The 22,472-nt window shown below is 38.3% G+C and overlaps 1 protein-coding gene across 5 annotated transcripts in view; it reads left to right on the forward strand.

Annotated features, from left to right (window-relative positions):
• RUNX2 (runt related transcription factor 2) overlaps positions 1 to 22,472 on the forward strand; it is a 212,217-nt gene that overhangs the window by 138,133 nt on the left and 51,612 nt on the right. For all 5 annotated transcript variants that reach the window (XM_023512867.1, XM_012804878.2, XM_012804880.1 and 2 more), the window contains one exon: positions 20,774 to 20,947. In XM_023512867.1, coding sequence (XP_023368635.1) covers positions 20,774 to 20,947 — 174 coding nt within the window. The remainder of the gene's footprint in view (positions 1 to 20,773; positions 20,948 to 22,472) is intronic.

A 22,472-nucleotide genomic window follows, 5' to 3' on the forward strand; every position in this document is an offset into this window, starting at 1 on the left:
GTCATCTTAACTCCATCACCAATCCTCAGCCTCCTAACAATATCCGTATGAAAGAAATCAGACCTCCTCGACAATGAAAAACACATTTAAGCTACTGCACACCACTGTTGCCACTGGAAAAGTAGATATTATTTTTTCTGTCAATCCAAGTGCAGCACTCTGGTAATGTGTAGTTTTCATGGTTGTGTTTTCAGATACTGAATAATTAGGCAAACCATGAGTGCTAATCAAGAAAAGTATTGTTACTATTTAGGAGGATGAGAACCTAACAGCTTTTTGTGTAGAATATTTTTTCTAAAGTGGGATGTATTTGTCTTTGAATGTAGAGACCATGTAAAGCGATCCAAGAAAATGATATGGTCAAATGACATGATTAATTTTCATTACTTTCTTTCCATCTCTTGCCTGAGATGCATTTGAGCCTTGCCCAGACCACAGCTTGATAGAAAAAAAAAAAAAAAAAGCCCAGACTTTGGATGACTCAGTCAATTAAAAACCAGCTCTTCTTGTAGTTTGAGAGACACAATGGAATATAAAGATGTATTCTGCCTTCAAAATTTTTACATAGGGCTGGGAAGTTTAGAAATAGCTTCCAGAGGAGATTACAAAGAAGTGTATGATAAATGTCACATGAGCAATACAGACAAGAGTACTACAGATTTTGGTGATGAGGTCATTGTGGACCTTGATACTCAAGAGAAGCATCCTGGACTCTGTTTGAGTGCAAGATTGTCCTTTGATCATACTGTCATTTCTTTGGTACCCAAAATACTTCTCTGAGCTTTTTTCCCCCTTTGAGCTCAGAAACTGTGCCTTCTGTAGCACTATAGTTAGATATTAAAATGTCTCACTTCCAGGCTTGTCTCCCTTTGTAATGTCTCTTTGAAGTCATGCCCCAAACTCTACTGCTTTTATATTTGTTAGCTCAAGACTGTCACATCCTATGACTTTGGGGAAGGGAAAATAATTTCCATAGAAATTAAACTGATTCATTTTAACCTATTCCCTCTACCATCTTGGCTCAGGGAAAGTTTTGTGGATTTTGCACATTAAAGTTTCCAAATTTGAGATTTAACAAAATCTTACATAATAATGGTACTATGGTGGTCATAATAGTTTAGCCAGTTAGAGGCAACGGTGAAAGAAAACCAGCTTAGGAACCATCTGGGGACATGGACATTTGGAAATTGGGTGGGAGTTACTATCACATTTCTTTCCATTCTTTTTAGCAAAATTGCCTCACTGGTTTCACCAGATCTATTACATTAAAAAGAAGGTCTAGAAAAAAGAAAAGCAGGTCTAGAACAAAGGAGTTCTTGGTTGTAAGAAGTATCTATGGCTTCCTTACAAAGTTCTAGTATTTGGGTAACATTTATAGATTTAAAACAAAGCATTGATTTGTTTTTAAATTCCTCAAAAGCAAGGTGTTTTTTGTGTATTTTTTGTGTGTGTAATACAGAACATTCCTCACCCCAGGAATCTTCAAAGCTATTTAAATTAAATAGTATAGTCAAGAAGATGGTGTCCTATCCTTCCATTAAAATTAGACACTAGATCTTTTCTGTTAGCTAATTTTCCTGGCTCACCTTCCTTCTTTCTATGGAGCTCTGATTTTTTACTTTCAAGGATACACAGTAGCGACTGGTCTTCTTTCTTTAATGGAGCTCTGTTATTGTTTTATTGTTTTAGCCAGTATGCTATTGAAGTTAAACTTTGGTACTGTTAGTGTTTTAAGAAAATAAATCTGATAAATGAAGGTAAGTAAATTTTTTTTTTTTTTAATTTAAGTAAATTCATTCAAAACTTGTTTGGCAGCATAGTTCTCATGCATGACTAGGCCATATCCAGTTGTTTCTAGTTTTAAGAAATTTTAAGATTTGTAATTGTTTTTTCATTTAAACATTCCCTTGGTTTGTTAAAAACAAAGAAAAAAAAGCCTTAGTGTTGGCTGGTACAAAAACTAGATGTAAAAGTATTACCAGAAATGAAAGTGAGCAGACAGTTTTCTACCTAATCAGTAAGTAGACATCAGAAACAGCAAGAACGAGAAACGAAATTTAACAAAGGCAGAATTTTAATCCGATGTGTATGATTTTGAAATTCTGTTCCCTTCTCCCTTCAAAAAGAATATCCTTAGGTTTTGTCCCATTTTGCCAAGTATTCTTCGTAGGCTTTTGATACATTCTACAGGCCACACACACACAGGAGCAGGGCTGTCTGTCACACAACCCAGATGCCCAGCTGTGGAAGATATTCTTTCAGCAGCATCCGTCTGTTTCTTGGCAAGACTTTCAGGCAGTCTAAAGAAAACAGTCCTGGAACAGCATTTGGACCTGCCTTGTGGTTAATACTGTGCTGGCTTGTATCTGGTTCCTGTTCCGACCTTGTGGGCCTGGACACTGCTTTCCTTACAGTCTTTGTCTCTGCCTCTCTTTCAGAGAATATTTGTAGTTTTTGGTTCAATTTAGTGAAACTCCTGTGGACATAATAGAGAAACTTTACTTTTTTGTTGTTTTTGTACTGATTTAAGAAATGTCGGTGGGTACTGGAAGAGAAAGATCTTATGGGAGGAAAAGAGGATCTTTTTTGCAACCCCCCAAGCATGTTAACAAAATGAAGTTTTCATGGGTTCATTTCAAACCTGATGATCTTTAGTAATCTAAATGGAAGAACTAGTTCATTTCACAGCCAGCTGCTGTAATAAAATTCAGATTCAGGGGCAACCTAGAATAGGTTAGCATATTCTGTTCTAAAGGGAATATTCTTACGCTTAAAGGGTGGTCTTTGAAAGAACTATTTAATAGTTGTATTCTTTGGGTTAAATCTTTATTTTTACAGCGTTCGTGTTGCTCAGCCTTTGCACTGAAGAGATTTTATTTTCCTATTCTTTTGATTATTTTAAGGTTAACAGTTGAATGTTGCTACAATTTACACAAGGGAGTGGTTCCCTATTCTCAACCCCCTAGCCCCACCCTCCCCCAGTCCTCCCACCTGACAATTGTATCTGAAGTAATTTCCCAGCAGTGATGTTGACTTTGGGAGATGTAGTATTTCTGGTTCTTGGTGCATGGTGTGTGTGTGTGTGTGTGTTTGTGTATGTTTGCTTTTATATCTAATGGATAATTAGATGTTATTTAACTTGGAAGTCCTGTTCATCTCTTTCCTTTTCTTTGACCCATTCAGATAATTAACATGTGGTAGTCAAAGGTGGGGGATGGCGGTGCCTTATGCATGACGACAGGTGCTAATCTTCAAGGAAATTTACCTTGCATTCCACCCATTAAGAGTACAGTACATAAAATGGCTTAATGTCTCTTTGAAGGTGTCAGCGGGCATGTGTGGACCACACAGAATGGGTTTCACTGAAAGTAATAGAGTGAAATTGTCTGCATAATTATTTTCGTTGGATTGAGAATCAGCAGCCCTCTTTGGGTTCAGGAAATAAACCTCTGTTAAAACCATATGGCACTATTCTCAGAAGAGATGTTATTACAGGGCCACTTCCCTCTGAAATTTTGAGTCAGGAGTTCTTGAAAGGAGTCACATATGTGTGAAAATGAACATCAAGTTTGCTTCCTTGGGCACAGTTGCGAAAGTCAGATGTTTTCTTTCCTTTTTCACAAATGCCACTGTGGTCACCAGGTATAAGGTCCTTGGGAAAAAGCAGGCTGAGCTGCAGAAGTGCAGCCATTCCAGGTATAAATGTTTGAATTATTATCTGGGCCAAAGGATTTTGTTTTTAAAAGAAAAGCAAAATTACCTTTAATCCAGTGAAATGCGATTTGTCAACACTGAGAACACATCTTAAGGTCAGGGTAATTGCATTCTGTGTGCCCCAACTTTTACTGCAGATTCATTTGGCTTTTTTTCTCTTTGCCCAGCATCCGTGGCTGTAAAATTTTCTTCAGAACTAATTGTTATATGCTAGTGTGCCCCTAGAGCTGGGTATGTAAGAATAAGAGGTAAAACAAGTAAGAGTGCAGTTTGTATAACTGTTATGGGGAACAAACTAAGGAAAATATAATAAAAACATCCACAATATTTTTATGTTATATATATATGTATTTAAGTACCTACTATAATGTGTACGTTGTGATGAATCATTGTGGATTTCATCTTTTTTGAGGGCATAGGCAGTCTTCCTGTTTAGTCTTTGCTGGAAGGAATATAAGCAAACCATTGATATTTGCTCATGTCTGTTAATAAGGCTGGAATTTTATCAGCATCTGTAGAGCTTAAGTCTGGCTGTTGGTAAGCCTAGGAAGTGGAAATGTTTCTTTGAGTGTCACAGTCTCAAAGAATACTTAATAGACATCAAGTCCAGCTTTTCATTTCCTATCCTAGAGGCCAGAAAATCTATGACTGTGAATGGGTGAAAAGGCTTTTTCTATTGCCATAGGTGAGGTGTTTTTGTAGTGAGAACTGGGTTTTGCTGGGTATAATGGTTGCTAGCATATAGATCCTTCAGTCATTGACCCACATTCTGAATTCATTTATTTATTTTCTATTTTTTTGCAGTTTTTGGCCGGGGCTGGATTTGAACCTGCCACCTCCGGTATATGGGGCCAGCACCCTACTCCTTTGAGCCACAGGTGCTGCCCTGAATTCATTTATTTTTTCAACCACACTTATGGAGTACCTACTTCACTCACTTTAAAAAGGGCCATGAATTGAGAATGAGAGAATTGAGGGATGACTTAGTCATCTATGGCCCATCACGGGGTCCAGAAAGAAGCTTACTCTAATGTAGGAGATAGGGCATGGATATTCATGACTGTGACTGTGTGACAGAAAGTGACAGAAAACAAGAAAGGACACAAGAAAGTGGCAACTGAAGTGTGTGGCACTGAAGTGACATAGATGTTCACAGCCAGTTTTACTTCTGTTGAGAGGTAAAAGGAAGGTTTTATTGAAGTCAGGGCATTTGAGCTGAATCTTAAAGATTTCTAATTAAGTTTATTGGCAGAAATTCTTGGATATCAAATTCTAGCTAAGTAGATGGTGGCTTTTAGAAGACTAACACTGTATGTCTTTTACTTTTACAATGGAGAAAAAAGCTCTCCATCTTGTCCCTGGCTCTACTTGTGAGCCTACTGATGGAACTTATGGTATGGAGATAGACTAGTGTGTGCTTTAGTACTTTGGTCTAGGTGGTTCCTTCTACCTCAACCATCATCTGCTCTTTTTCTATTAATCTTGGGCCTATTCAGTATTCAGGGTTACATACCCCCTACTAGAGCTGCACCAGTACAAATGTGATAATGCCTTGCACATTGTAGAAATTCAATTGAATATAATTCATTTGAATAGAGTGGATCGGGCAGTTGAATCAATCTTTTTAATATATACTGAAGTTTTTTTCATGTTAGTGTTAAGGAATGAAAATTTATACTGTGGAACAGTACATAAAATTATAGACTATCCTAGGGCCTAAATTTGAACTAATAGAAAGCCTATTATAAAATCAGCAGAGGTAATAATCATGTTTTTTAAAGGGACATTGTAAATTGCTCTAAATTTTACCAACCTCTGGTGCTCAGATTTCATATTGAGAGAAAAAAGGAAGTCTAATTTTTTTTTTTGAGACAGAGTCTCACTATGTCACCCTTTGTAGAGTGCTGTGGCGTCACAGCTCACAGCAACCTCAAACTCTTGGACTTAAGCGATTCTCTTGCCTCAGCCTCCTGAGTAGCTGGGACTACAGGTGCATGCCACAATGCCCAGCCATTTTTTTGTTGGAGTTGTCATTGTTGTTTTAGCTGGCCCAGGTCAGGCCTGAACCCACCAGCCTTGGTGTATGTGGCTGGTGCCCTATTCACTGAGCTATGGGTGATTAGGGCACAAGCCAACTCTTTTAGACTTGGGCACTGAGCCAAGTCTAAAAATTTTTGAGCCACTTTGGTAGCTCAAACTTTATTTTCTAAGTCCTTTATATGTGTTTATTAGTTAAGTCCATAGCTCTATAAATACTATCACTCATACTATTTTCACTGGATCCCTGCCATACTTCTATCCATAACAGGTGTATTCTTTTTTTCCATCTCCATGTACATGCTTTAGAGTTTGTTGCTTTCTGATAGACAATTAGAGTGAGAATGCAGAAGGGGAGAGGAGCAAGAGGGGATTGAGTCTATTCTATTTTGTTTCCATGTGTCTCTTAAACTTATTGGAGTGGCAAATAGTAGGATAAGAAGTGGTCAGATATACTGCTGTATGAGATTCAAGGAAACTTTGGGGAGGAACCTTGCTTAGAAGATATGCTGGGGAGGATGGTTAACCTCAGAGATATTTGCTGTCGCTTCATGTTTCCTTTTTCTCTCCCTCATCTTTGGTGCTGACTCTTAATGTTGGCATTCCCTATGTAATATTTAGACCAGAATGCATTTTGCTTACTCCATGACTGTGCAAGTGACAGGTACAGAGCCACAGTCTGACTTGTGACTTCCTTGGAAGGGTTGATTGGGAGGGCTTTTATGCCAGGTGCTTCTCCCATTTGTTTAAAATAACATGACCAAGATCAAACTCTGAAGACACTGTGCTTGCTTATAACCACCATTAGAAGTATTCTTATACATAGATGTCCAGGAAACAGAAATATGAGTCTGAAGTTCAGGAGATACTAGAGATGCATTTTTGTTCGTCACAGGACCTCGAAGCCCAAGTGTTCACTTGGGAAATATGTGTATGGAATTACTGGAATGGAATATCTTTTTATTGTTGTGGCCCAATTAACTTTGTGTCCTTGACTTTTGCTAAGCTCTCCTGGGCCCCGGAAGCTGCGGAAGAGCAGATTGAGCCTGTTTCAGTGCTTCTCCATGGTTGTCTTCAACACCAGCTGTTTCTTATCCCTTTTTCTGGATTTCTTTCCTGGATCCTTTTCTTGCCCCTTAAATGTTTGTGTTTCTTAAGGTTCTCTTTTAGATACCTTTCTGCACTCATTCTGTACCTATTCTTGGAGAATCCCCATTTACCCCATTAGTTTCGTGTTCCTGTGACTACTGAGAATATATCTCCAGCCTCTTCTCATGTTCAGACTTGTGTTTCTAGTTAGCTCCCTGAGTGTCTGCCCTGAATATGTCCCATGGGCACTTCAAACCCATGTACAACACTCAGGGATTCCCAACCTCTCTGCCCAAACTTGAACTTCCTCCAGTTTCCCGGCTTTGAGTGCCCCATGGTACACCTGATTGACCAGATCAGAAACCTGAGACTAACCCTCACTGTTTTACATCTTACATCTAATTTATTCCACCCTACTGTTGTGTCTATACCATGTCTCAAATGCATTCTCTCATATCTGTTAGCAATGCTTTCACTTACTTCACTCTCCCAGTATTTATCTCCTGACCTATAATATAAAAATAATTTTCTAACTGGTTTTATGTCTCGGACTGCCCTCCGTTCTCAGTCTGTCTTCCTCCATAAGCAAAGTGGTCTTCCTACACTGTAAACCAACTCATGGTACCTCCTTGCTTAAAATACTTTAGTGGCTCCCTGTTATTTGCAGGATGAAGTCGAGACTTTGTGGTGTAGTGATAAGGCCTTTAACATCTGATTTGCCAGCTGCCTTCCACCCACAGCCTTGTGGCGGGGCTCCAGCCAGGCCAAATTGCTTCACTCTATACTTTCTTATCTCTGTACCTTGCACCTGCTGTTCCTTCTGGTTGGATTGTCATTTTCTTCTAAATTTGCTTGACTAAATTCTACTCATTCTTTAATTCTCCTCACATGTCATCTCCTTTGGGAGCCCTTCCTGAATGCTCTTGGAAGTTCAGTATTTAATCTTTCTTCCCCTTTGGCTGCCTGTTTATACCTCGATTAAGCTATTTATCACACTGCTGCAATTATTTGTTTAGCATAGTTCACGGTACATAATAAGTGCTTAGGAAATTTTAATTGGTAAATTAACGTTATATTTACATAGTGTTTTTACCTGTATAGAACATTTTCACCTCTATTACATTCATCTCTGTGACTCAAATACTTTGATCCTCATTTGACAGGTGAGGAAGTTGAGTCATAGGAGGAAGTTGAGTCATAGGGAGGATAGGTTATTTGTTTACAGTCTCATAACCAAGTTAGCAGCAAAACTAGAAATACACTCCCAAGTTTTCCTGATCCTTATGTCACCAGGCCCAAATTAGATACAGGATTCTAATGTCTTAGTTGGACACTGCCTTGGTCTTTTAACTATTCCATTAAGTTCACTAATTGTGTGTAAGAGTGTGTGTGTGTGTGTGTGCTGTGTAATCCATTGTGATGGGTGAGGAATCCATATATAATTGGAAGTTAGGTAGTCTTGTTATTTTACAGATGAGAAAATTGTGTACTTGAAAAGCTTATGACTTGCCATTAGTGACAGAACCCATGTCTCCTTTCAGGCACGTTTTCGTTCTTACTACATTTCAGGCAATCATCAGTTCCGTGGGCCAGAATTACACTGTTGAATCTCAAGGGCTGTTAGGATTTGGTGAACCTAATTTAGACCAGTTAATTCTTGGGAAGAGCCTATTTTCTGAGCAGAAAGAATTTGATTTCTGAGAACATTCTCAACTAAAAGTCCATGAAAGAGATAGGACCTAGAAGAAAAAGAATTAAATCATGTTGTTCTTTCAGTGATCATCCCACTTTTTCAGATTGCATTACCTCTTTTCCAGTGAGTTTTATAGACTTTTGAACATGTTCCATTTTGGAAAAAGAAAAAAGAGTGTCTGCTTAGGCTGAGGGATGAGAACTTCATATTGCAAAGGATATTCATACTGGCAATCAGAAGCGTTTTCTGTATCATGGTGCAAATAGAATATTAAGAATTTGGATCTTGAGAGGACAGCATTCCTAATCATCTGGAAAGAGATATGGATAGTATTACTATTCCTTTGACTGGACTCCCTCTCTGTGCATAAATATGTATGCATGTAAGAGAGATAATATTAATGTATAACCATATATATGTGTGTGCAGGTAGAAAAGGCAATATTTTACATTTCACATGGGCAAAAGAAGTTCCACCGAACTGTCATGACTGATTAAGTAATTCAGCATGAAACCAGTAGACAGAAATTGCAAAACAATACTATACTTGGTTTTGAAAAACAAAAAGATTTTAATTTTAATCACTTAAAGGTTTTTAAAAACTGTTAACCCACACCAACCCAACTTCCTTTGGCTTGAAAATAATGCACTTTTCTAATCTGTTGTGCCTTGAAAAAAGGATAAAACTTGCTATCTTCTTACTCCATTTAACACTACTTTAGATTCCCTTTTATATAACAATAACTTGATCCTACTCAAAATACTTGGCACCTTTAGTGACAGAGTGGAATGTAAGAACACTTTAGCAGATCTGAGTATGAGTTAACTCCAGTAGTTTTGGAATGAAGATGTAGTTTTCAGTTCCTTATTCAGAGTTCACAGAAGATAAGAATACTGGGATTAACACAATAGACTCCCTTCATTACACATGACTGAATAAAGCAATTATCTGTCTATCAAGACTAAGTGTAAATTGTGCAACAGCATTAGGGAAGGCTAGATGGATAGGTAGATAAATGCTATTCCATTGGGAAAAGGTGCTGATATATGAGGTAATCCTTTGAGTTTAACTTATAAAAACTGTTTTATTTTGGAGTTTATATCATGTTACCCTCGCAGCTTAGAGAGAAATGATTTTTTTTTAATATTGTTGACTGCATTTTTCAGTTCCATACCCATCTGAATTTTATTAGGGGTGTTATTTCAAAGACATCTCTTGTTTAATCATGTTTAAACAATCTGTTTAAGACCTGTTGTGTAGATATAAACACAATAGTCCTTTAATGTAGTAAAACTGACTTCTGACAGACATAGCACATAACAGACATCCATCCATTATTGCTTAAGCTGCTGTTCCTTCCATGCCTGACCTGAGAGGGTAACCACAGAGCTCAGCCGACAGCATTTGCTAGTTAGAGACACTCACATGTGCCTATGCACCATATTAACGTCTAGCAAACAGAGAATTGCAGAGCAGCGTACAATTGGAGAGGCCTTAGACTAGATTAAAACTAAGTACCTTAAATCTGTTTTAATGGCTATGTTTACTTCTCCTTCTTCTTCATTCCTTTAAAAAGTAATCAGGTTTTGCAAGCGTTAAGAAAACCCTCTTCTTGCCAGCTGGATGAGGTCCAGTTTAAGCAAGACGTCCTCCCCCCCTCCTTTTTTCTGTCTTTTTCTTTTTTCTTCCTCTATGATCTTCACTGCCATTCAGCACAGCAAGACAAGGCTGCAGGAGCTGGCTGACTTTTTCCTTGGTTATTGCTTTTTAACATTTTCTTCCTGCTACAGAAATGAGAAAATTGAGAATGATGTTCTGCTGCTGTAGCAGCGAATGTCAAGAGAGGAGCCCTTTGCACTCTTGAATCACTTCTGTGCAGTGTTTCTCTTTGCTTAAAACTCTCTCTTTATCTCTGTTTTTCCGTCTGTGCCTGTTTCTCCATGTCTATCTCGCATAACATATGCACAGAACTGTAAAAATGAAAGAGAAACAGAGAGGATCACATGCTAAGGAAATTGAGCCAGGATCCAGGAATTGCGTGACAGTCTGTTTGTAGGCTGGTTGTCACTGCTCTCTTTGAAGAATAATGCCATCCATGTTTAGCTGCATTGGCAAATAAACAGTGATGCTTTTTGTTCAACCATGGAAGCTACCATTTCGATTGCTAAAAATGTTACCATTTAAAGAAAAAAACCTTAACGTTTCTCTGTGGGTCTCTGTAAGTGCCAGATATACAAAAAACTATGGTGTATGTGAACATATTATAGTGAAAAAAAGTAAAGGAAATGTTTTAAGAACGAAAACATTTAAGTTTTACTAAGTTTTGGGAGTAAAGTGTTGACATGGAGAAAGAGATCTTTTGTTTATTTCCCAGAAAGTAAAGGGAGAGATGAAGATTCAGATGACCCAGGATAGTTGTAGATGTTGAGCTGTAATTACTAGGAGAATAACACAAGTTTTGATAAAATGGAGTTGGGAAAAGTAGGTATTGTGTAAGAAAATCTCGAAAGTAGGCTTCTGTACTTTTTCTTAATGTGTTTTTCTGTTCTCTTTTCTCTAGCTTTCCTTTTTCTCTTTCCTTTTATGGATGTCTGGTTTATGAAAAAGAGGTTAAGGGATTGTCTCCTGGTATCACCATCCAGTTCCCTGACTTCACACAAGTATTACTGTTTTTCTGGGAATTGATTACTTTTCTAAAATGAAGACTGTTGTCTGAAATCCACATTGTCTTCCAGCTCTGAAAAATACCAATTCATATAATTTTACTTTGAATGAGAGTTAGGAGAAGAAGTATCCTTTGGAAACAACAAGCCAACAAAGTCTTTGGTCTTTACAAAAGCGAGCCACCCAGCCTAGAAGCCAAAATTTTGAAAGAGGCAAGCCTTCAGTTCTCTCTTGCACACATCTTATTGTATTTAAAAAATGACTACATAAGAGATTGGAAGAGCAAACTTTTTTTGTCATTGTTTTAAACTGGTGCCTTTATTATTAAAAGAAAGAAAAGTCAGCGTTTGACATTTTTTTTTCCCTATGAACTGAAGTTCCTAGAATATTTCTGTGGAGTCTATGGCTTAACTATGTAATTATGTCTCTTGAGTAGATTATATTTTTCTTCCCATAATTATGTTTTACCCAAGAGACTGGAAAGGCCTCAGACCTCTCTTGGGTGAAATTGTTCTTCCTCTCTTCTTTCTTTGTAACGTCTGAATCCTACATGCCTAACTCCATTCAAGGGATGGAAGGGGGCTCTCGAAGATATGTGTTTATGATATTTTTTCCTTTAGAAATCAGTTTATATATTAAGAGGGGCCCTTAGAGAGAAGCTTTGTTATGCGTTTTTGAAATGCCATCAGAGAAGAGTCTTCTAGAAGGAGATTTGTTTATGATCTGAGGTCCTCTGTCTGAAGTACACACTAACATTGCCATAGGGCTGTCTCCTCAGAGGGGCCAGAGGCCTTAAACATAAAGACTGTTCCTTACTTCATTTCATTATTCTAGTCCAGAAATAGTTTTGACCTGAACCAGACAGCATGCTTCTTAGAAAAAAAGATGACTCAGCAGCCTTTCCCAGCACAGATTACAGACTCATCAATTTTACTGTGGAAAAAGTTTCCCAATAACCAGCTCCCCCCCTTCTCTGTCTTTTAGTGGACAAAAGGAGAGATAAATTTAAATTCATCTGTGTTGCTGTTGATTAATTCAACAAACATTTTTTGGTGTGCCTTAGGCTCTAAGTTTATGTGAGACTTAATATATGACATTCATCTTCAGGGGTTTCATCATTAAGTCTAGGAATATCTAAGATAATAACAGTTTGAAATTTTGTATAAAAATTTTGTCAATTTCTGGTATGTTAATGCTTACTGAATGCCTGCTGTACCTCTGCACCTGAGTGTAACCACGGGTAGTAGACAAAAAACAGTTGTAGCTGTGTCAGCTTGCAGAGATAGAGACAAGAGGGGTCACAAAGACACTTGAGACAGAAAACACCAGAACAAAATGATGACCAAGTTGAGACTGGGAAGGGATTTTGCCAATTGGAATTGATGAGGAGAGAGTGTTTCAAGTGGAGGGGACAGCTTGGGCAAAGGCAGAGGCTTCTTTGAAGACTTGTGGATAAACCAGTGTGAGCAGACCACAGGCCAGGGGCAGTGCATCTGTAGCCATTGGAAATGATGATGACACACATTGGTACCCTATTTCCCAGGTCCTTGTTTACTGGGCTCAGGGGTTTCTATTTAATTCAGTAGATAATAGAGGACAACTAAAAGGTTTTGACCAAGTAAGTGACATGAGTGTTAGGATTGGGGGGCAGAAAGAATCATAGAAATTAGGAAACTTAGGGTGGCACCTATGGCTCAAGGAGTAGGGTGCTGGCCCCATATACCAGAAGTGGCCAGTTCAAACCTGGCCCTGGCCAATAACTGCAAAAAAAAAATAAAATAAAATAAAAATAAATAAATTAAAAATTAAAAAAAAATAAATAAAAACTAAGAAACTTTTCATTTTTTTGTAGTTGAAGAAACTAAGGTCCATGTGTCCCATTAAATCCTCTCCTGTGGTCATCCAACTAGTTGGCACCTTTTCAAATATGGTAGGCTGCTCTTCCGGTATATTAGCCAGAGGCCAGAGGTTAGACATGGTTCTAGCAAGGGGCCCATTCCAATAGTGAAGTGGGTGCCAGGGTCTAGGAAAGAAAGTGGCAAAGATATACCTAAGCTGGATTTTGAGTCTGGGGACTAGACATGGGTGATAATGGACATCAGGAAATCAGAGGAGAAGCTGGTGGAAAATGTTTATGGGAGGCATGGAGGCAAAGGGTTTAACTAAACGATACAACAGGATAGGTCTTTTATTTCTGCTTTTTCATAAGCCTCCAGTAAAATGTAGTCATCTGAATATAAAGAGAGGAGAGGCTCACTTTTCTTTATTTTTTTTATTTTTTTTATTTTTTTATTGAATGGTAACTATGTACATTAATGCACTTCTAGGGTACAGTGTGGGGTTTTCACATGCAATCTGAAATACTTCCATCAAACTGGTCAACACAGCTTCATGTCATTTTCTCAGTTATTGTTTTAAAATGTTCACATTCTACTCTTAGAAAGATTCACTTGTACCCCACTTTTCTTAATAGTGTATTTTCACATATATGTAAGAGTGCAGAAAGTCAAGGTTTTAAGTCTAGAACCTCAATAGTTATAAAGCATTTGGATTAGAACTTTTCATGGCTTCCCTAAGAACTTAGCTGAGTCTGTATAATCTTCCCTGTTACATAGTTTTTGCTGGAAGCCACTACTAGCTGAACTCCCCAAGATATAGTAAGGCTTATTCCTGAAGCAGAATTCCAAATAATTTCATTTGAACTTGATTTACAACTTTAAAATTAGTCAACTTGTTCCCTAATCCCTCTATACATACTCCTTCATATGCCATTTTCACGATCAAGAGATTAGAACTGAAGGGTCTCATTTTTTTTCCAGAATAGTAGCTCTGTTGCCATAAAAACAATTTGCGATGAAAAATAGTAATTCTGATGCAAGCCCTCTCCTCTGGTCTTTTTTACTCCAAGGATCACTATCACAACGTATTAAACTGTTACATCCTGTGGCTTGAGCCCTGGAGTATTAGACCAGATTTCATTATGTCATATACTTGGTGACAGCAAAATTAGCTAATGTCTCCCTAGTCACTTTCATCTAGGGAAGCCTGAATGCATGGCGGATGGGACCCATGGGCTATGAGAGTATCATTTTATTGGTCAGGAGAGCTGTCATTAAAGGGACGATTCCCATATGTATTGCATGGCTTAAAAGAATTAATGTGTGGTATTGGATATAAGACTAGTGGTATCAAGTGATTTGAAGAACGGTGTGCCCCTGTTTAGATCGATATCGCATGTGTATTTAGCATCATCTTGTCTCACAAGGTATTTATTATCATGTTTCTTTCATTTCCCCCCCAGCCAACTTTCCTCCTTCCTTTTCTCTTTACCAAAATCCTACTCAGCCTTCAAGGACAGGCATAATGGTCTCATCATTGACAGTTTCCTCTTTCCTTTTAGTCAAAATCGATGGCTCCTCTATACTTCCTATGGTACTTTACTATTTTTTTTAGTGTTTAATTTAAAACAAATTTCAAATATATATGAAAATAGAAATTATGTTTAATCAATTTCCATCATCTTAATTTTTGCCATATTTGCTTCATGTATTATGAAGCTCTTAGCTCTTATAAAAAATAAAGACATTTTCTTACGTATTTATATGAAAGCAACACTTCTTAAGATTTTAGAAGAGTACATATTCGCATTTCCTTGGTTAATCCCCAACCATGGCTGTGCAGTGGTTATCCTCACCACAGCCCTTCTTCAGTTACATTTAATTGCTTATTACCTTTCTTCTCCACGAGACAGTGAACTCCTTGGGGGCAAGGACATTATCTTGGGTATTTTTCTATCCCTTCTTCCTTCCTTCCTTTCTATCCCTTCCCTACTACGTAGAGAGACTTCATGTGGTAGATAGCCAGTACACACTAGCTGGACTAATTGAGCTGGATACAGACATGGCACTGATTGATTCCTTATTGATGCTCTATCGCAGATCTTCAAACTTTATTTTATTGAAAACTACATCTTTGTGATATTTATTATACACATAGATATCTAATATGTGTTTAAGACCAATTTAAAATACTACCATAAAAGGATGAGATACCAAAAGTTGTGCACTACTGATCAGCAAAATGACTGCTGTGCCATATTTGGGTGGACCTGGCTTCACATGGTACACTCTTCATGAAAGGTGCCTTGTTTGGGTTTTTGTTAAGTGGATTTTGGCCTCCTTTAGGAGTGATGTAACTGGTGCAGGGCATCATGTTGTGGATATGGTATGTAGGGTATCAGGTTCTGGGTGGGGGCCATGTGGCACTCCAGAGTTGTTTAAGCATTTCTAAGTCAACTTTCATAAAAATGGGAAAAGTGGATCACGTCTCAGAGGCAAGTTTATTTTTTGTAGTTTACAGACCACATTTTTCAGTCTTTACATACTAGTTTCAGATCAGATGTGTGATTCTTGAAAGCAGAAATTATGATGGTAGTATTACTAACTTGCATTGTGGGCAGGGAAAAACGGGCTGATTAGCTAGACTATGACTTAGTGACTTAACAGTTCCTCATACGTCTTTGCTCTAAGGATGTGTGAATGCTGTGACCTTTTGATCATGCTTTCTTCTTGTGCCCCTGAATTTATTGCAACAAAAGTCATATTCAACCAAACACCCTCAACTTTTTGAAAATAATCTTTTCTGAAAACTACTTTATTCTTTTCTATTTTAAATTCATTTTTAATCATTTCCCCTGAATGGCTAAACTATTATGACCTAAAATATGCTGGTTGGCAATGGGAAAGAAAAGAGCCCTGGATCAAGCATGAGGAAATCTGAGTTTTAGTCCTGTCACTAACTTTGTGAGTTGGGCAAGTCATGCCCCCTCTTAGTCCTTATCCTTAAGAGAAGTACATTGCTCTAAAATGTAAGAGTCTAAGTGATTTCTAGTGCCCATTTTATCTCTCTAACTCTAAATGAGTTTCAACAATGCTTAAGAGTGAGAGCAAATGGGATTTTTCAGAAAGAAGGCAAGTTTTTACTTGATAAATGTCCAAAATTTCATAGGAAGCACCAAAAAAGGCCTGTAAAATATATCTTTGTGATATCCGTTATACAAAGAGGTAAGGGTTTAAGACCAATTTAAAACACTACCATAAAAAGATGAGTTGCCAAAAGTCATATGCTAGTGAGTAGCAAAGTGACTCTGCTGTGCCAAAGGGTGTTGCCCCCTGGAATCAGATTGCCAAATAAGAAGAGATAAGTTTTTTGGGAGGGAAGATAGTGTTGTAATGTGGTATCCTGGGACAGAGACGCTTCTTTCAATCAAGACACTTATCTAAAAGAGAACATTCATCTGTTCATTTATTGTGTAAGTATTCATTAAGAACCTGCTGTATGGCAGGCACTGAGCTAGGTCGTGAGATAATAGCTGTAACAAGCTGAGCACTCATACATGGGACTTACAGTCTTACAGGAGGAACAAAAATATAGCAGATAATTACAGATTGCTGTAACCATGGGAGGTTTGATTATGGGAGGCCTGCAAGGCCTCCCGTAGGACGTGGTGTTCACCCAGAAGAGGGAGGGATAAGGAGTGAGCCACATACAAGATCAGAGGGAGAGCATTTTAGGAATATGGAAAGGTCACAGGATGGGAAGCCGAAAAGGAGACAATTTGCCATGTGTCCAGAGAGAGTTATGGTTTTAGACTAAGGTGTGTCAGCAGAAATGGAGAGAACTGAATAGATTCAAGACCTGGAGTCAGAATGGAAACGTCCAAGACTTAGTAATGGATTAAATGTAGGGAGTGAGGCATAGGAGAAATTAAGGAAAATGCCTAGGTTTTTGGGTTAAGCAACTGAGTAGCTAGTGTCATTTACTGATATGGAAGACTATTAGGGAGGAATAAGGGTTTTTGGAGGGAAGAATCAAGAATTCTGTCTTGAATATATTGCATTTTAGATACTGTTGAGGCATGCCAGAGAAGATGTCAAATAGTCAATGGGACTCTCAACTCCAGAACTCAGGACAGAGGTGAGAGTCCACCTGAGTCCACCAGGAATGGGGGAGAAATCATTGATGTGAGTAGGTGGCACTAGGGCATGAGACGGAGATTATCTTGGATGGTGGTTCTCAATCCTGGCTGCACTTTGGTTCATGTGATGGACTTCCAAAAAATAACTTTTTTGGGCGGCACCAGTGGCTCAGTGAGTAGGGCACTTACCCCATATACCCAGGGTGGCGGGTTCAAACCCAGCCCCAGTCAAACTGCCACCAAAAATAGCAGGGCTTTGTGGTGGGTATCTATAGTCCCAGCTACTCGGGAGGCTGAGGCAAGAGAATTGCTTAAGCCCAAGAGCTGGAGGTTGCTGTGAGCTGCAAGCCATGGCACTCTACTGAGGGTGACAAAGTGAGACTCTGTCTCTAAAAAAAAAAAAAAAAACTTTTTCCCAGGTCCCACTATCAGAAATTCTGATTTAATTGAGCCAGTGTGGGGCCTGGACAGCCATATTTTTCAAAGCTTCCTAGGACATTTTCTTACCCAGCCAGGGTGGAAGGTCCACTGCTGTAGGGAGAAAGTGCAGCTGGAGAAGAGGAGCCAAGAGGGAGCTTTTTTGTGGAGTGCCAAGTATAACACAGGAGTTTTCCATTCTTTTTTACCCTACTCCTGCTTGGAAGAGCTATTCTTTGGCCCTTTAGGTGAGGTTTGGTCCTCCCTGCACCACAGCAGAGTACCCTGTTCTTAATTTAGTCAGTGTGCTGAGGATTTAAGTACATCTCCCTTCCCCTCATCATCTGAGTGTTACCCTGATGTGGTTTAGTGGTAGTAGATGTTCGTCATGGTTGAAAGATGAAGAACCTATTTGGTTTTTGCTCTTGACTGTATTATAAGAATTTTGTTTTGGTTATGGTGGTGGCTGTGAAGGGGCAGATATCTACAAGGAAATATTTATAAAATGTATATATTTTTGTGTCCAATATATGTGCATCTATACGTAGTACGCCAAAAATGTATACCCATTTTAAAAAAGGAAAAAGCTATATTAAAATTGTAATAGTCAATATATATCAACAACAAAAGATGAACACAAGTCACATTGAACACCTCTTGTAATTGCAGAAGTCAAACATGACTTGAGTATTATACAGGCTCCATGAAAACCTAATGAAAAGGCTGTAGAAAGCAGAGGCAAAACTTATTAAATTTTCTTGTGACCCATGGCCCACATAAAGTTCCAGTGTATAAAGGAACCATGCAAGATCATGTAGCCCTCCCCTTAGTCCTCAGGGAACCTGCCATTCCAAAAATATAGCCTATTAAAAAAATAACTTCCAGGGATAGTTCCATAAGCTTTCTTGTTAATGTTTATAGCTGTATCAACACCACACCAATACTGTTGTTTGTGTATGTATGAGGGACAGACTCCATGGATCTAACTGTGACAAGTACTATATAATTTCCTAATTGTGAAACTTGTTGCACTCAGCAAGATATATTGATGGAAGTTTGGTGAGTTAGGCTGCAGCCATTTGTTTAGGGTAATGGATGAGTTATTAACTTTGTAATCGAATCCTTACAGCTACTACTCTTTATGTTGAAAACCAGCCTTGGCACCTCACTGGGCTAAGTTAGTTCTTAAGAGTCTCACTGTGTATGATCTGGCTATTTTCATTCCTCTATAGCAGGGGTATGGGGAAGGAAGAGAAGGCTAGAAGGCCAACATTGATGGCGCCATGTGATGAATGGAAAGCTCAGTTCACTCGGTGCGGGACTATACTTGTCCAGGCTGAACTAGTCAACAGCTGAGGACCATGGGCTAGTTGTTCTAACTATGTAGGCCTTAGTTACTTTATCTGTGAACGCCCGCCTGCCAGGGTCTAGGAGCTATTTTGGTGCATCTTTAAAAGTTGTTTAGGGCTAAAATCTATTTGTAATCTGGATAAAATATATATATATATATATGATAGAGAAAACAACTGTTAATAAACAGTAAATTTCCCTATTTTTTTCCAGATCATTTTTCTCTTAGGTCTAATTCCTTTCTTATAGCAGATGCCCCAAACTTGCACTGGCAGGAAATAGGGTGGTGGGTGCATTTCAGTTAATGGGCCTAGTTGGAACATGTTTGACCGTGGAGACAGCTACACTCATATTACCAAGCCTTGGCTTCCTGTCTGTTTTCTTTGGGCTGGGCAAGCAGTGAAAAAGGAGACAGGAAAATACATTTTGGGGCAAATAAAATAAGGAATTTGTCTTATGAAGACAGCTTATAGTTGGGAAATTCTAATGTTTAATTTAACCCTCTCCTGATACATTGCTCTTGTCCTGTAATAAATAACAGGCAAGGTATTTGCACTACCCATGGAGTAGTGAAGAGCTCCAATTCTTGAAGGCGTTTAATAACCCTCCTTCAAGTTTTTTTCCTTCAGGTTTTATGGATAATAATCCTAATTCCCTTAGTTTTTCTTCAAAGGGCAGATTCTTAATCCACTCATCATCTTAATAACTCTTCTTTGAATCAGCTTCAGTCACTTAATAGTTTTACTAAAATGTTGGGGCAACATCGCAGGGCCTCAGTGGTGCAGAACAGGGAGAAAGGAAGACACAGGACATTTTTGTTTACGTGTTAGGCATGTATTTTGTTCATCTCCACACCTCTCTACAGATTTGCACTTAATTATGCTGCACCCAGATTCAGATGTTTTTCTGTTATACTTGTACCAAGAGACCACCTTCTGTTAGGAATGATCTATTGATTTTTAAGAAGTCTTAGTTACTTTGGTATATTTTAATTTGCACTTATTTTGAATACCAGAATTCATTTAGGTTTTAGGCTTGAATAAACTAGAAGAGAGATAAAAAGGGTTTTTTCTCCCCTAATAAAGGATTGTCACATTCACATGTTTACCCAGAGAATATTTTTTTGTTTGTTTCTTTTACTAAGCCACTGTAGTATATTTAAAATAAAAAAGCATTCTCTAAGATTTAACAGAGTTTATTACATGCTTTCCGGCTTTGGCATATCACAAAATATCCAGATTCCTCCTGAGGATTTGAATTTCCTTGCTTACATTTTTGTGTTTAAAAAACAATTTCAGAAAATCTCTTAAAGGGGTTCTAGTTTTGAGTTTTAATTTTTCAGAAAAGGGGCTTAGTAAGGGGTAGTTGTAACATTAGAAAAAGTTGCTATGGTCATTGTGGAAATTTCCCTTTGACAAAGATGTTTGTGTTTCTGCCCCAGCTTTGTGACAATATGGCTGTCATGCATGGACTCTCTGAACAGTCAGAGAAGGTTTCGTCCAGCATGGAACAAGCAAATGAGCCCTAGTTTACTTTCACCTTTCCTGTTTTTTTCACTGAGAGGGCCAGAGGAGGTGCCCAGCATCTGGCCTTGGAGTTGCCTCTGAGACCCTCAGCTCTCCCTATATAGAATAGAGCTGGGGATGCTTGCCACTGGATTATGCTTATAAAGCAATTTAAAATGGAAGGCATTATGTAGATGCATCATTATAAATATCAGTATTGCTAATTCCTTGGCTTAAACTCCCAGTATGTATGTTCACATATCTATTTAGCATGGTCAATTGTTCAGCTAATTAATATGCTTTTATTTTATGATTTGCTGTTTCCAGGGCACAGACAGAAGCTTGATGACTCTAAACCTAGTTTGTTCTCTGACCGCCTCAGTGATTTAGGGCGCATTCCTCATCCCAGTATGAGAGTAGGTGTCCCGCCTCAGAACCCACGGCCCTCCCTGAACTCTGCACCAAGTCCTTTTAATCCACAAGGACAGAGTCAGATTACAGGTAAGACAGACTCATAGGTTTCACTTGCACAGGTGCTGGCAGGCTGGGGGTGAGGGGCTACCACATGAGATGTGTTCGTGTCAGAACTCCTGGAGCTGTGAAACAGCTTGTATTAAAGAATCAAGACTTGAAGTTACCGATTTCATCAATAATCAATAATTTGGGGGGAATTTCTACTAATGCTGTATTTTACAGCAATGTCATTCTACACATTGGTGGAATGGTAATAACTATGTGCTTTGGGAGAATGTTTGTTGTAAGTTTCTATATGGTACCCAGGTGGTGCAGGGGATAACATCACACCTTGACTATTAGAAAATTAGTGTTACTGTTTCATCTTCGATTTGGGCTTAAGTTTCTTACATGTATAACTGTTTCATTAAGTTTGCTTGAAAATTTCCCAGGGCTAACAGGAAGCCTTGGTTGGTAATTATAAGGCAAGATCGGTGAGCTGCTCCTCGGGCAGACAGAATTCATTTCTGATTCACATTGAGCTCTAGTTCCTCATTCGACAACATTTCTCTTTGTACAGTCTAGTAAGCCACTTACGTCACCTTTCTTCTTAGACATTAACATCAGCATTCACGTGTGGCACATTAAGGTCCTCAGCTCCTTTCCTTTTGTCCCCATTTTGCAAAAACAGATTTATTTTAGTATGGTTTGATTGCTTTTAGGCCATGGTGACAAGAGAATGTGTTAATTCCTATAGCTCTTCAATTTGCAGATCAAAAGTTTTGAGAGCTGTGAGGAACTTTACATGTCATTTAGTTGCTCTCATTAGTAGAGGTGGACCAGAATAGAGAGAAAATAAGTCAAAACAAAACACATAGCAAGCCCTCACCAGGGATCTTTTTTAATGGTTAGATTTTTGCTCATAGTGGTAAGGCTCAAGTGTCCTCAATGTTTATAATTGTTTATAAACTAAATGACCTACATTTCCTTCCTCTCCCCGTATTATTTGTGTAAATGTATTCTTAGATATTTACATAGAGTAGTGTCACTTTCTGTGGATGTATGTCTGCATATGTGGGTTTGCATGAGTATATGTTTACAAATAATATAGATTTATAAAAATAAAAATCTAAACACTGAAAGAGAACCAGATATCTGCATCAAGGAAGAACATGAGAGCTTTGTGAAGAATGACCCTTTTTACTCTATATAAACCTTTCAATGTTGGTATATGGGAGTCAAAGGTGAATGTGGTCACTAGACATGTCCTTGATAAAAATGCAAGAGTAAAATTCACACTAATTTGTGAATTTGAAGTTTATAGCCAGGGTGCTTATTGCATTTAAAGTAGTGGACTTTGTAAGATTATCAATTAAGGCTCATCAGATCTTTTTTCATCTTTATATAACCCTTCAACTGTGTGTGTGTGTTATGTGTTTATAGAAGCATATTATGTGTGTGTGTGCAGTAGAACCTTCATAGTTGACCACCTCCCTATGTGGCCACCTCCTTAAGTTAACGTAATTTTCATAAACCGGACATGTACTATATCTACATATCAGTACAGTAGGCC

Source organism: Otolemur garnettii, unplaced genomic scaffold (genome assembly GCF_000181295.1).
Source record: "Otolemur garnettii isolate 467f Iridium unplaced genomic scaffold, OtoGar3 scaffold00031, whole genome shotgun sequence".
Lineage (NCBI taxonomy): Eukaryota > Metazoa > Chordata > Mammalia > Primates > Galagidae > Otolemur > Otolemur garnettii.